Genomic DNA, 15,619 nt, shown 5'->3' with positions numbered 1-15,619 from the left:
TTTAATATTTTATTTATTTTTATTCTTTACATTTGAAATACAGTAAATGCAATAAATGCAATTAATGGTCTATTAAAATATAATACTGTACATTCAGTTAAAATATCAATATATATCGGATTTATTATTAAAGAATAATTCAAATTAAAACAAAATCAACATTTATTTAGTCTTGAATTAATTATATGACTTTGAGTAAAATTTGTATTTATGCTTTTCTCAACTTCAGCGATTTTGAGAAAAACTTCAAAATAATGGTAACCGATTATCCATTTTATATGTTAATAGAATTATTATTCGATGTGAGATCAATCAAAAACTATTCGATCCGTGTGCACTCCAATCAACTAATCCAATTTCAGTTAATAAAATTTTGCCTTAATTTTTTTTTGATTATTAATTTTTTTTATTATTATTAAATATATTTACAAAATTATTTTTTAAAAAAAAAATCAATACAACAGTAAAATTGACCGAATCCTACATAAAAAATAGTATTTAACCTATTGTTTTTATTTTTTAAAAGAAAATTAAAGACACATTTAAGCTATGCAACTTACATTTCTTTAAGTTCAAAACTTAATGGACATTTTCTCATGATCCAGTTATTATATATCTTTGTTCCTAATGAAATTTTCTAATATGGTTAGAGTTTCTTTTGACAGTTTGATCATCTTCATTGGATAATTCGGGGACTTGAATTACGATAACATACTCTTTTGCTTTTTATGTAAATAAAATCTTTCATTCAATTAACTGTGTATATATAATATCAATCAATTTGCAATATATTTATTACCTTCGTTCATATACAACATACATTGGAGGTGGTGGAGATTGATCTGGTAGAGGTTGATCTGGTGAAGATGGAGGTTGCTGTTCTTGTTCAAGTGGAGGTAGCGGTGGTGACAGAGGTAGCGGTGGTAGTGGCTGTTCTTCTTGTTCAAGTGATGGAGGATCCTGTATTAACAATTTAACAATATGAAATGTATGTGAATATTTCAAGGATACTATAGATATTATTTGATCAATACCTTATAAACTTTATATTTAGTAAATTTATTTGAGCCTGTCTTTCTAGATGGTGAAAATTTTATTTGGGTTCCATTGGTCCAGTAAAATTCTGATTATGGACGGCATAATAAAAAATTGATGTCTCATACTTCGCTTTAAAATGAATGTACCTGTAACTAAAAACATTAATTAATGATATTAAAATAATTAGTTAGTAATAATAAAATAATATAAAAATATAGCTATTATTTTTCTTATGGCAAGTCTGAATTTTTGAGAATATGAAAGTTGAGATTATGTCTTTGAATGATTGAATATCTCATAATAGTTTCTTTTAGCTGTCGATAGCTAATGTTACTGAGATCGTTGCCTCTGACAAACACTGACCTTTCTGATGGACAACACACTAGTTTCCTTTTTTTTTGTCGCTAAAATAATAATAAAATAATTTGTTAAAAAAGGTAGAAGTGTAAAAACATAAAAGCATAACATAAAAATGTAAAAACGTAAAAGCGTAAAATGTAAAAGCGTAAAGCGTAAAAGCGTAAAGAAATTTCATATACTTTTATCATTCATAGCTCCTAACATTCTAGACTTTAGTAGAGGAATTGATTTGTAATAACTCTGGTTATATTAAGAACTCTAGTTTTTTTACCATCAATATACATTCAGTTACTATTTATATCCAACTCATTTAAAAGTATTTGGGCAACATTAATCTTGGATAAAGGTGTAATATGATGGATATCACAGCTATTAACATAAGCATTATAAAATTCTTGAATGGAAAGGAATCCTTTATAAATTGAAATAAGGGTGGGAGTGTTGATATGATGTGTTCTTGTTTAGAAGTAGTCATAAGGGGTGGCAGTTTCAGTTGCCTCCTACTATAAATCATTAAATCATTGAATTTTAATACTCCAATTATGATAAAAAAGTATTATTCTCATTGCTTAAACTGCATATGGAATGACCTTTTTTAAGGATGGAGATCTTTTGACGTAACTTTGGACAAATATAGTAACTGATAAAATTTCAAGAATAGTTTTACGTCATTACGGACGCAGTAGTGTTATGTCATTATGGACGCAGTACATTTAAAATGCTTCATATACTTAAATTAAATATAATACTGCTCCCAAAATTAATAATTAATGCGTTAGGGATAACCTTTGGATTGATGGTGATAGAGGGTAAGAGTTGCCCATGATTGGCATGGTCATCTACACCTAATAGTAAATTTTTTTGCCATGAGGTAAGTATATTTCTTGGTCCCAGTTTACAATGTTACACGCAATTTAGATTACAAATTACAATACAGATAGACATTATGAACTTGTTATTGTACTATTATATATATATTATATACAGTATATATGTATGAGTTTAAAGTTCAATAGTAGAAGCAGACATTTAATATATTCAATAATATTTAATAATATGTTTATAATCTGATAAATAATTTTAAATGAGGTAAAATTCTAAATTTTTTTTTTAAAGGTTAGGTAAAAAAACTGAGGTCTTTAAGATAAAATGAAGTAAATAAAAAAATAGTAGAAAGAATGAATATAATAAAAAATTTCAGGTTATATATATATCCAAACAAAATATTGTATCATTTTTATTTCGGATATTAATTATATATATGTAAATATATTGTTCATTATAATTTAATATGCATTGAATTTATCAATACTTTTTGGTACTTAGAAAAAAAATAAATAAAATATTTTTATTTACTAATCTGCAAACTTGAGTAAATTTATAATTTTTTTCATAAAGTACTAGATACAGAATTTTAATAATATTTCCTTCCACATTTTTCTATATACTGTCCAAAATCTTATTATTACTGCTGCACATAAATGTTTTAAATTGGAAACATTTAACTTAGAAAAAATGTATTTTTTTTGAATACCAAAGCGTAATGGCGAATTATCCATTGCAAATTTATAGGTATTATTACCAAAAAGCATGATGGTACTTAATTTCGATTATTTTGAGACAAGAATAACCATTGGTTATAATACACAACCGTTTGAAAATAAATGTATTAACTTCAATAGTTTATTTGTCAAATATCAAAAGTTGATTTTTAAACCACCTCTTGACACTAATAAATAATTAGATGTCAACTCGATTAAATATAGTATAACCTTACCCATCTCTTCATGATGAATAATGATTGAAACAAGAGAAATAAGAGAATTTTTTTTAAAAAAATTCTCATTCTCTTACTATAGGAAAATGATTTTTTTCGCGACTCCTTCAATTTGATTTTTTAGACCATTAAAAACGTGCGATCTGACCGTCCAATTTGATCATTACTTATTCGGAAAAAACAATGAGTTGAAAATCTATAATTGAAATATTTCTCATCAATCTTGTAAATAATTCTAATAGTAAAATACTGCAACTTTTTAACGAGGTTAAATTTCTCTCCTAACAAAATTCTATAAATACTTTATCTCTAGTAGATCTCTTATCGAAAATTATTATATTTTGATCTTTTTTACCTGTAAAAAGGCTTAAAGAAAAGTTAATAGTAAAAATTCTCTCTTGCATCTTGTATAATATTTTTCCTACTGTTTCGATCCTTATTTACCATCGGTATTATATTCTTGTGTAACTGTATTTGCATGTGAAAAACTACTGTTTACCAAAACAATTTATTTTTTCTAAGCCCCTATAATAAAGGTGTCTAATAAGCCTCAACTATCTAATAGGTAAGCCCAATTCAGCCCAATTAAAACAATTAAGTTACACTAAAATAATTTCGTTTCTAAGCCCAATAATAAAGGTTACAAGTCTAATAAGCCTCAACTAATGATAAATAAGCCCAATTCAGCCCTATTAAAACAATTAAGTTATACTAAAATAATTTGTTTCTAAGCCCAATAATAAAAGTTATAAGTCTAATAAGCCTCAACTAATAAGTAAGCCCAATTCAGCCAATTAAAACAATTAAGTTAAACCAAAATAATTTTGTTGTTTTCTAACCACATAATAAAGGTATAAGGCTATAAGCCTAATAAGCTCCAAATAATAAGTAAGCTCAACTAAGCCCAATTAAAACAATTAAGTTAAACTAAGCCAACTGAAACCAAGCCTTAAAATAAACGGGCACATGATATAATAATAATCAAATAAAAAGACTAATCCATCAATATTTCTATCTTGAGTTTTTTCTCATTCTTAAAACTTTGATATTGTTTCCATTAGTAGAAAAAATCTAATTGCAACTTAAAATTAGTATTAATCATACAATAATAATACTGGAATAATTGGATATTTTATTTTATAATCACAGATTTAAAGATGGATGAATGGATCAATAATATTTATAAAAAAATTTGAATCTAAAGGCTATTATAACTATATATATACTGTACATGCTTGATTTCTATATATGGTTGCAATTCTGCTATCATATTTATTTAAGTTTTATGATTAACCTTTAAGCAAAAAGAAAAATATAATGTGTACCGACAGCAAGTATAATATATACAAGAATATTGTAAAATAACATGTATATAGAAATATCCATAATATAATATGCAAGTATAAAAATTATGCTGATATTACAACACATGGTTTACTTTTACTTGGAAGATTTCCAAAGTTATTATAACTAGCACCAATTTACAATTAAGACATTAAAGGAACAATTTGAATATTTAAGCAAAATTAAAAAAAGAACTAAAGTTAACAAATAGTTAAAGAATTAAAAGAAATTGGTCTTTATATCACTTCACTAATATTAAATACATTAATAAAGATATATTACTATTTACTTTATTTACTTCCAAATAAAACTGATAAGATGAATTCAAAGAGGATTAAAGTATAATACCAGAATAGCCAGCTTAGAGATCTTCTTTCTCAAACATTAATTCCAATAAACCTTAATTGAGTTATTTAAACTGGAATTTACTATAATTAGATGCATAATTTTTTATAAAACAAATTAAATAATAAAAAATGAAAATATCTATATATAAAGAAGAAAAAATACGATGATAGGAAGGAAATTTCTATCTTAAAACTATAATTCAGAATTTAAAAAGAAATTTTAGAATTCAATCATCTTTATTATTTAATACCAGTTATTATAATCATTATTTATCAATTACTAAAAATATTATGAATACCTGAAGAGTTATAATTCTTTCATAGTATCAGATATGGGCTACGCAATTTAATCCAAAAAAAGAAACAACCCGTAAAAACTGTGGAATCAAGAAGGACAGAACAAAAAAGGGTATTGCAAAAGAATACCAAAAAGAAACTCATAGTTACAGCTCCAATTAATAAGATGGTCAGGCTTTATACCCCACAACAGTTCTTCGACCAGGTAGCCAACATTACGATAATTCATATTTCAAACAGTACTATTTTCAAAATTGCATTACCATATTTAAAATATAATACTTTGTTGTTTTTAATTATTATAGAACAAATATTTGAAAGTTTATTATTCATAATATACCTATCTAGAATTCTTCATTCTTAGAACTCTAATATTCAGTTATTAAGCAAACTTTAACTTTAAAAGTTGCAACCAGATAGAATCTAAAATCTATAAAATATAATATTTTATTTATTCTTCTAATTACTACATTTTAAATTTCATTATTTATATATATATACCTGTCCAGAGTTTTTCATTCTTAGTATACTCATCCTAGCAATAAGATATTTAAACATTTCTGAACATTTTAAAGTACTAGAAATATACAATATTAAATCCTTAATCCTTACTGATGACCAGTATAAAAGAGAAATAGCACTAAATAATAACTCAGATTATTGCAAAACTCAAGACTCTAAAAGTTTCTTGCGAATATTGTGTACATTTTTCAACTTTCTTTTGGTTGAAAACTGTTCTTAAGAACCATCTCAAAGTAATTACGTTTTTTTTTTTACAAAGGTTTTAAAAATGATTTGATATATTTGCTTAAAAGAAAATTTGAACTAATAAAGCACCAAATCTCTAAAGTTTTATATGATAAAGAGAAATATTTGAATGTAACTTTGTTCTTAAACCATCTATAGACTTGTCATGTAAATTTGAAGGTAAAACCATGTTTTCATCATGCGGTGAAACATTTTAAAATTTGTCAATTGTAATATGATGCTATTCAGGAAAATATTGAAGATAATGATCGTGAAAAAAAAGCAAACATATTATTTGATAATTTATTTGGTCAAAAATAATTTAATTTTACGTTAAAAGTGATCATTTAAAATTTGCTTAACGGACAAATTTAAAAATTTAAAAAAAATTGATCCGTGTAACATGAAAAATCTGATTATAGTAAAATAACCAATGTTGCTGACATAGCTTTGATTAATTAATTAGGCGACGTCTCACCCTAATATAATACGGTGTTTGTTAGATAATACTACAATATGATTTCATAATTCATAAAAATTTCAGTGATTTCACAACTTGATGATATACTATTTAAACATACTTCTCAGATAACTATTAAAGGCTCATTATGTCAATTCTTTTCAGTTAAAATCATCTTAAATTCTAATCATAATATATAATTGAATAAATTTATAAAGTAATTTATTGATAAGTTATAATATAAAAACAAAAAAAAATAAATAAATAAACAAATTATTTAAATTACAAACTAAGAAATATTTAATCTTATTACTCTAGTCCTAGTGTTTAAATAATTTATATAAAAATACATCATGTGTAATAATAGTATTACATAGAAGATAGCATTTTTCATGATTATTTATCTATATCTAAAAATTTATTTAAAAAAAGACTTTAGTAGTGATTTTTTAAATTAATTAAAATTTCAAATTTAAAAATAAAGAATCCTTACTATCCGGAAGTTCCAATTCGTCTTGTTCTTTCGAATGAAGATTTGGATTATTATGTATTTCATCATCTACAAATAAAATAATTATTTAGAAAGTATTAAATTAATTATTATTATAATTATTATAATCAGTTTAAATAATTATATTACATACCATCAATATCATCATGATATTTTTTTATTTGTTATTGCATTGTTTCTTGAATATCTAAAAAATTAAAATAACTTTATGTTCAATATTAAACAATTAAATTGATAATATTAATCATCCTACTTGCCATTTTTTGAATTCCCTTTTAATGATTCTTTAGTACTAACTAAAAAATTTAGATTACCAACAAATTAATATTTATATTTTAAAGGAAATAATATTAAATATGTTTTACAAATTACCTTTGAAAATACTATTTTTTTTTGAACTATTCTTCTGATTATTCAACTTATCAAAATCATCAACTAATGATAGATAAAAATAAATCAAATAAAGTATCTTATTATATTGACATAAATCTGATATACTTACTGTTATTGGGAATATGAAAGTTGTATGATTTATTACTGTGAAATGCTAATAAAAGAAAATAATTTATTATTTAATGATTTAAAATAAAAAATACATATAAATTTGTATGGTTAATTTATACCTTCCTGTTCTTCTGCATTATTGTTTAATTAAATAGGTAAGATTTTAATTATTAATATCAACCATATATATTAAAAATCAAATAACAAATTTCAATAATACCTTCTGTTGCATTTCTTGGTTCAGGAAAATTTTCAAATTGATGAACTTTACTCGTAAATAATTTGCTACTATTTGTATAGTTTTCTAAATCACCTATTTCCAAACTATTATCTTCTTTCAATTTAGTTAACAATTCATTTGGTTTATTTTGATAAAATAAATAAATTTCTCTTATTTTTTCCCAAAGTGTACCAGGTCGCTTTGATGGATCAGCATCCCAACATTGTTTCATTAAATTTTTATATTCTAAAGGAGTTCCTGATACAATTTTTGGTCTTATACCATTAACAATATTCATAGCAAGATCATAATTATGTTCGTAATTAATAAATGGGTGTTGTCCAGATGAAATTTCCCACATAAGTATGCCAATACTATAAATATCAGATTTAAAAGTAGTTACTTTTCCTGCAATAACTTCCGGTGCAATGTAAGGAAGATTTCCATATACACTCTTTAATGGTTTATCTGCAGGCCCACAAAATCCAAGATCACCAATAAAAAATTGGGTTTTAAATAGTATATTTCCAGAATGCAAATCTCTATGAATCGCATTCTCTTTATGAACTCGTAAAAGTGCCAATATTATGTCAGCAGCAATTTGAATTCTTTCTTTCCATGTAAGTTGATTATGATTTTGTTGTAAATATTTTCTTAAATCTGTATCCAATTTATTCATTACAAGCATATAATCTCCATTTAATGGATCTTTTGTCAAACCAAAACATTGGACAATCTCTGCCCATTTATTACATATATTTAAATGCGAATTAGCCTATAAAATAAAGAATATATTATAAAAAATTTTAAATGAAAAATTACTATACCATTTTAGATTACAAACCTCTTCAAACCAACGTTTATTTGCACTATCAACATTTTCTAATCTTTTAAGTACTACATACTGCCCTCCAAATCTTTTTAATTGTTGTTGGTTAGAATCCCATTCAATAAAATATCCATCAATCCAATTTGCTGTATAAATTTCAGAATATCCACCTTTTGTTAAATATTTAATATTTTTTAAATTATTATATGGAATCCATTCAATTATACCATCTGGTTCAAGTGTATTTATCTGACATTCTTGTATTAAATTATTAATATCATCATTTCCAGAAGTCCAATTTGAAAAATTATTTTTTAAATAATTTCGAACACAATATTCACAATATAATGTAGCTAAACATTTTTGGTTACAATTTTCACAAACTCTTCTTGTTCCTTCATTATAAAAAATTTTATCCTTATCATAACATATAGTTAATATTCTTATTGCTTCGGATTTTTCATCTTTTGTAAGTGATTCATCAGCAAGAATTGTTTGTTTTTGAAATTCAAATTGTTTGTGTATATCATTGTGAATATTATAATCCGTTAGTGCAGTTGCTTTATTAAGTGTATTATTAATTAAATCATTTCTAATAACAGACATAATGAAATATTTTATTGTAAATTTTTTTAAATAAATTTAAAAAAAAAATTTTCGGAAACGGTCTACTTATAAAGTCAATTATGTGTAACAATGACTGCGTATGTACTCCTGTACTCAAACCTAATTAGTCTAGTCAATGATTTGTTGTTAAGGAAAAATTTCTTTCCGATACATCAAAAATTTAATTTTAACCAAAAAGTACGATAATTTTTTTTATTTAAATTTTTATTTTTTGATTTTCAATTTTTTAATTAATTAATCCAACTTTACCATTTATTTTAAAGGATTTCAAAAAAAAAAATTTATTATTTATCTAAAGACGCAGCAATTAACGATCGTAAATATTGTGACTATTAAATATTTATACATCAGAAATTTATACCATTAAAATATATTAGACAAATTAAATTTGGATTTTAATGTACATAAGGATTGATAGAAGAAAGTTAAATTGATAAACTAACATTTTATATTTATATATGTTAAAAATTGTAATATAAAAATGTTCATAATATTTCTTTTTAAGGATGACTATCCAAAAATAATCAAAAGTCAAATGTTTAACTTTAATAAAAAGTTTAACTTATAATAAGTTACTCCTCTGATATGAAAAAATCTTTTATAATTTATAAGTTTTTCATTTAAAACAATCACGATATATCAGGTATTTACTGAAGTGAAGCGTCTATATACGACATCCGTTTTATATATGATAGTCACTTTGTATTTGGAATTACTTATGATATTTATCACCAAAATCTGTCATTTTGATTGAATAAATAAGTATATAATCACTATAAAAAAAATGTAAAAAGTGCATATTATAAATTACGTTACCTCTTAACATCTAAGTCAACTAATTGAGAATCATGACAATAAACTAAAATAATGAAATAACAAAATTTAATAATTACTTAATTATATTTGTAATAAAACTTAAGTTAAAATCAATACCTTCTTCATCTCCTTGAACACATGAAGTAGTAGTAATGGAATTAACAGGTCTTGGTAAACTACTAAATGTAAATGCGCGGCTAGTATATATAGCATCAGGAACTTTCTTATATGAGGTTGAAATATTTGGTATCTCTTTATCAGCTTCTTCAAATATAGTTTTAATTTCTCCTTTACTATAAGTATATTTATCAGTATCCTTCTTATATGAGATTATAATTTTCGGTATCTCATTATCAGTTTCTAATATAGCTTCAATTTCCCTTGAGTTAAATTTAAAAATTTTTTGACTAATTGAATAATACCAAAACACTAATATCTTCATTAATTCACTTGCTTTTAGTCTTTGATTTGGATCAGCATTCATACATCTATAAGCCAATTTCTTATAAATTTCAGGTGTTCCCTTTTCAAATTCTGGCCTGAGTCCATTACATATATCTAATGCTAAACTTAAATTATGCTTTCTATCATAAAAAGGTGGTTTTCCAGATGACAATTCGGCCATAATTACTCCAAAACTATAAATATCAGAAGATAGTGTATATGGATCTTTATCTAAAACTTCTGGGGCAATATATGGTAAGACACCATATATCTTACTATCAGATTTTTGTTCATTAGCTTTTCCAGATAATCCAAAATCTGAAATGTAATAATTATTTTTATTTTGTAAAATATTACCACTATGAAAATCTTTATGAAAATATCCTAACTCATGCATATTTTTAAGATCAATAGCCAAATTATATAATAATTTAATTTTATCTTTCCATAACATATTATTAAAATTATAGGAAAGAATATTCCTTAAACTTCCATTATTTGCAAATTCTAATATCATTATAAATTCATTAGTTATTGGATCTTTAGTCATTCCATAGAAACTTAAATAATGACTTTTTAAATAAATATTCCAACATATTTTAAGCTGTTATTTAAATAAATTAATAAAAGTATACAGTATAATTAGATATTGAAACAATTATAATAATAATGAATACCTCATTTAAATATTTATCTGATATATTCTGTGATCCATTTAACTTCTTCAATGCAACTTTCATGGGTTTAGAATCTAATTTTTTCCAGCTACCATTATTTAGTTCTTCATATTCCGACTTACCATCTAACCATGTTGCTGAATATACTTTGGAAAATCCACCTTCACTTATTAACTTTATATCAACAAACCTGTTATATAATACCCATTCAAGAAATATAGGATTACCATCTATACTTCTTGCATTATAAATTGAATCTTTAATAAATTTATCAACTTTTGAATTTTCGCTAGTCCATCCTTCAATCATATAGTGAGGATCACATTCATTACACCATAATTCTTCATTAATTGGCTTATTGCAATAAGAACAAACCTTATGTTTACTTGATACATCTTTACAACATATTAAAACAAAAATAAAATTAGTAATCATTTTATCATTAAGAAACAATTAAACTTCTTAAGTTGAAATATAATACCTTCATTATTTATATTTTCTTCAAAATATAATTTAATAAAAGAAGATAGAGTTTGGAACCGGTTGTATTTTTGGAAACCGGATTTAAAACGGGTGCAACCGGTTCGACCCTTTTCAAATCGGTTTTTACAAACCCGGTTGAAACCAATTTTTGTACCCAGTTTTATATTTGTTTAATTATATTTTTTATTTTATTTTATTTTTAAAATATAGACTCGACTGGGGTCGAACGCTAAATAAGAATAAACATGATCTAAAAGAACAATAAATTCTAAGCTAATGATGGACCCAACCTCTTGGGAGGAGCCCGAAGGGGTCATCTTGCCTCTAGAGATTTAGGGGACCCACGCATAGCGTGGACCCCTAAATCTGCTCTCATACCAGTACCCACCTTATGGCAGGCGTAGTGCAATGGTAGTTCGTTTCTATTCAAAGTCCCTAGGGACCCGCTACCCATGTACACTACACTAGGTATGAGCCGACTGCAATGTATCCAAGGCTCACACAAATTGGTGGACCACCATAGGTTGTTTAATTATAATAAATAAATAATAAAGTAATAGTTAGCCGCATCTGAAGTCACGTTCCTGGTTTTCAATTATTAACAGTTAACTTATGGAATTCTACTATGATCTACATCCTGGATTAGAGTTTCCATTTTTGCATTTGGCTTACACTGATTTCAAAATGTACGGGACACGTGACAAATTACAAAATTCTATTTGCCGACAACCCGCATGAATTTGTCAAGTGTACAGTACACTGTAATTTTGGCCAGAATTAAATGGGATCGGCATATAATTGGCCAAGTTTATAATTTCGGCAGAATTACAAAGCTTGTGTAACACAATTACAGAGCATAATTTTCTATAACTGATAAAAATCCCGGTGGCTAAACTATTTATCCGGTATCACGTGATTTATAATTTCGTAATTCAGGCCGGCACTATAAAGTTTCGATATCACACCGGGTTGAGCATCCGGTTGCACTCGCTTTAAACGCAAACCAGTTTTTGCAGCATGAATCCGGATTGAACCAAATCGTAAAAAAAATGGGTGGAACCAGTTTAAAAACCGGATGGTGCATCCGGTTCCAAACTCTAAAAGAAGAATTAATAGGATTCGGTAAATTGTTAAATGAAAATGTTTGGCTAATATATATAGTATCAGGATTCTTTCCATGAAAAATTGGAACATTTGGTATCTCTTTATCAGCTTTTTTAAATATAGCTTCAACTTCCATTCCCTATGAAAAAAGCCTGTGTGATTTTTGTTGAAAAAAAATCCAATTAAATTCACTATGATTTCTGTATATTTGACCATACAATAATTGTGCTAAAAATTGCAATAAATCACACAATAGTTGTATGGCAATCATACAATAATCATCCAATTTATGACCTGATTTTATATAATTATTGTCTAATTTTTGAGCCAAATTTTGGGCCGAATTTTAGGAATTATTCTGGGCCGAATTTAGAAATTATTGTGAGCCGAATTTTAGGAATTATTAGGAATTATTATGGCCGAATTTAGGAATTATTGTGGGCCGAATTATTAAGAATTATTATGGCAAATTTAGGAATTATTGTAAGCCGAATTTAGGAATTATTGTGGGCCGAATTTTAGGAATTATGATTACAGTAAGTTAAAATTTGGTCAGTAACGATTAACGACAAGCAAATTTATAAAGTGAAATTATGGATTTTTATTAATTTAATATACAAAATAAAACACTATATTTGATATGAATTATAAATGTAGAAAACTATAAAAAAATATAAATATATATATATAATAATTCATAAATAATATACTATCGCTGTATTAGATATAAACTATAAATTAAAACTATAAATGTATAAAGAAAATAAAATCAAATATTAAAGAAAGTAAAGTAAATTATTGGTATAAGTAAATTATTAATATTAAAAATAAAAAAGTATGAAGTTAGTAAAGAAAGCAAAATTAGAATTAGTAAGTAGTATGGAAAGTAAATTGTTAGCATTTGTTAGCGTTAGTAATAATAAAAAAAAGAAAGTAAAATAAATTATTGTAAGTAAATTATTAATATTAAAAATAAAAAAGTATGAAGTTAATAAAGAAAGCAAATTAGTAAGTAGTATGGAAAGTAATTGTTAGCATTTGTTAGCGTTAGTAATAATAAAAAAAAGTATAAAGTTAGTGAAAAAAGCAAGTTAGTAATTGAAATGTAAAAAAGTTAGAAAATAAATAAAAGGATAAAAAAAAATAAATTTTCTTACCGAAAAGAAAGTTTGAAGAAAAAAAGTTTGAAGAAAAGAAAGTTTGAAGAAAAGAAAGTTTGAAGAAAAAAAGTTTGAAGAAAAAAAAAGGTTAAAAAAAATAAACAAATATTTTCTGCGTAGTGAAAAAAGTAAGTTAGTAATGTAAAAAAGTTAAAAAATAAATTCTGCGTAGTGAAAAAAGTAAGTTAGTAATGTAAAAAAGTTAAAAAATAAATAAACGAAAAGAAAAGTTTGAAGAAAAAAGAAAAAAAGTTTGAAGAAATAAAAAAATAAACAAATATTTTCTGCGTTATATTTATTATTTATTTTGATGATCAGATCACGTGGTATAATATAATTTAATTTTAATTGGACGATCAGATCACGTGTATTATATACATAATTTTAATTGGACAATTTCTTTTATTTTCCAAACTAACCGGATAAGTAGTGACACAAAATTTTAACTAACGAAAAATGAACTTTTAAACTTTAATTTTGTATTAGTTACAAAATTTCATTACAAAAGCAATACGACAACACAAAAATTTACTTTATTTAAAATATATATGCATATTATGTATGTTATCTCTAATTTATGAAATAAAATAAAATATTAGTATTTGTAACTAATTAATTTCAAATTAAATAACTTACTTTATTATTTTCGTTATAATCTAAAATAAAAATAAAAATTAATTGATTATTATAAAAAATTTTTTGTAATATAAAATGAAAAAATAAATATTAATTATTACCTTTTCGCGGTTGATTGGAAATCCGCCCAGATTTTTTTCTTTCATTTTTTTTCTTCCCGCTCTTTTCGCTGGCATTTGTATTGCCAACATCTGTACTATTATCATTTTTTTCTTTCCGCTCTTTCCGCTGACATTTGTATTGGTATTGTCAACGTCTGTATTATTATCATTTTTTTTCTTTCTGCTCTTTCCGCTGACATTTGTATTGGTATCGTCAACGTCTGTATTATTATCGTTATTATCAGACTTCAAGAAAAGTTTAAAAGAGATATAACTGAAGTTAAAAATATGTTTTTAACAAAATGCTTATACTATATATATTATACCTTATCTGATAAATCATCTGCAGTTCCACTACTACTAATGACCACTTTGTTTTTAATTTTATCTCTAGTGATCACCGATTTATTCTTTTTTAAAATAACTTCCGTTTCCTTCTTCTTTAGTTTTTTTTGGTGGGCACCTTTTATAAAATTCAAAAATTAATACGTATTTATTTTTATAAATAAATATAATTCAAAAGATGAAATTATTATTTACGTTTATTGTTCATCGAGCGGCGAAATAATTCTTTGATAGCCCAATCTCCTGTTGTTTTGGGAAAATGACTATTATTCCCTTTGAACTGAAAAAAAAATTTTGTTAAATGTATTATAAATGTATTGATTTAAAGTATGATTAATTTACAATATACTCACCTTCTCGATAATTTTTAATATTGCTCTCCTCTCCTGCTTTTCCCAGGACGTTTCAACATCGATATACGCTTCAATTAGGTCACGTATACTTGACTAGTAAAATATATAAAAGTTAAATCCTAAAATGATAATACATGAATTATATCAACAATTACATATTTATATATTACAAACTTTGTAACCATTAAATTCCTCATTAGTCAGGTTTAAAATTTTTGCAATATTAATGTAAGCACCGGTTGGTTTGGAAATTGATACAGTTTCATCCACCACTTTTTCTAGAATTCTCTATATTTATAATTAAAACTTAATGTTAAAAAGAGATCAAACTGCAATATAAATGCTAAAATTAACTTACATTTTGTTGAACAGGAAGATCTGACGATTTTTTTGATTGATTAAGAACGGTTATTTTATTTAATTTTTTGTTAGTAGCCAT

At 24.8% G+C, this 15,619-nt stretch overlaps 4 protein-coding genes across 4 annotated transcripts; all 4 read right to left on the bottom strand.

The window, feature by feature from the left end:
- Window positions 1–676: 676 nt before the first annotated feature.
- On the bottom strand, window positions 677–1,811 carry OCT59_008426 (uncharacterized protein; the record flags this gene model as incomplete). The annotated part of the gene is made up of 6 exons (XM_066142453.1): window positions 1,578–1,811; window positions 1,402–1,442; window positions 1,185–1,190; window positions 1,035–1,073; window positions 800–960; window positions 677–722 (listed from the first exon to the last, which is right to left on the bottom strand). Exons 1-6 carry the CDS (start codon window positions 1,600–1,602, stop codon window positions 677–679), a joined length of 318 nt encoding a protein of 105 aa, XP_065999334.1. The 5' UTR covers window positions 1,603–1,811.
- Window positions 1,812–7,045: 5,234 nt separating this feature from the next.
- On the bottom strand, window positions 7,046–7,837 carry OCT59_008425 (uncharacterized protein; the record flags this gene model as incomplete). Its single annotated transcript, XM_066142452.1, has 5 exons — window positions 7,046–7,068; window positions 7,139–7,177; window positions 7,254–7,316; window positions 7,384–7,428; window positions 7,798–7,837. 5 exons carry the CDS (start codon window positions 7,835–7,837, stop codon window positions 7,046–7,048), a joined length of 210 nt encoding a protein of 69 aa, XP_065999333.1.
- Window positions 7,838–9,873: 2,036 nt separating this feature from the next.
- On the bottom strand, window positions 9,874–11,433 carry OCT59_008424 (uncharacterized protein; the record flags this gene model as incomplete). Its single annotated transcript, XM_066142451.1, has 4 exons — window positions 9,874–9,920; window positions 9,995–10,416; window positions 10,774–10,925; window positions 10,999–11,433. 4 exons carry the CDS (start codon window positions 11,431–11,433, stop codon window positions 9,874–9,876), a joined length of 1,056 nt encoding a protein of 351 aa, XP_065999332.1.
- A 2,944-nt stretch (window positions 11,434–14,377) lies between these two features.
- On the bottom strand, window positions 14,378–15,619 carry OCT59_008423 (uncharacterized protein; the record flags this gene model as incomplete). Its single annotated transcript, XM_066142450.1, has 7 exons — window positions 14,378–14,401; window positions 14,483–14,728; window positions 14,809–14,945; window positions 15,023–15,107; window positions 15,181–15,273; window positions 15,355–15,468; window positions 15,539–15,619. 7 exons carry the CDS (start codon window positions 15,617–15,619, stop codon window positions 14,378–14,380), a joined length of 780 nt encoding a protein of 259 aa, XP_065999331.1.

Source organism: Rhizophagus irregularis, chromosome 16 (assembly GCF_026210795.1).
Source record: "Rhizophagus irregularis chromosome 16, complete sequence".
Classification (NCBI taxonomy): Eukaryota; Fungi; Glomeromycota; class Glomeromycetes; order Glomerales; family Glomeraceae; genus Rhizophagus; species Rhizophagus irregularis.
This window is presented reverse-complemented; position numbering and strand designations above follow the sequence as displayed.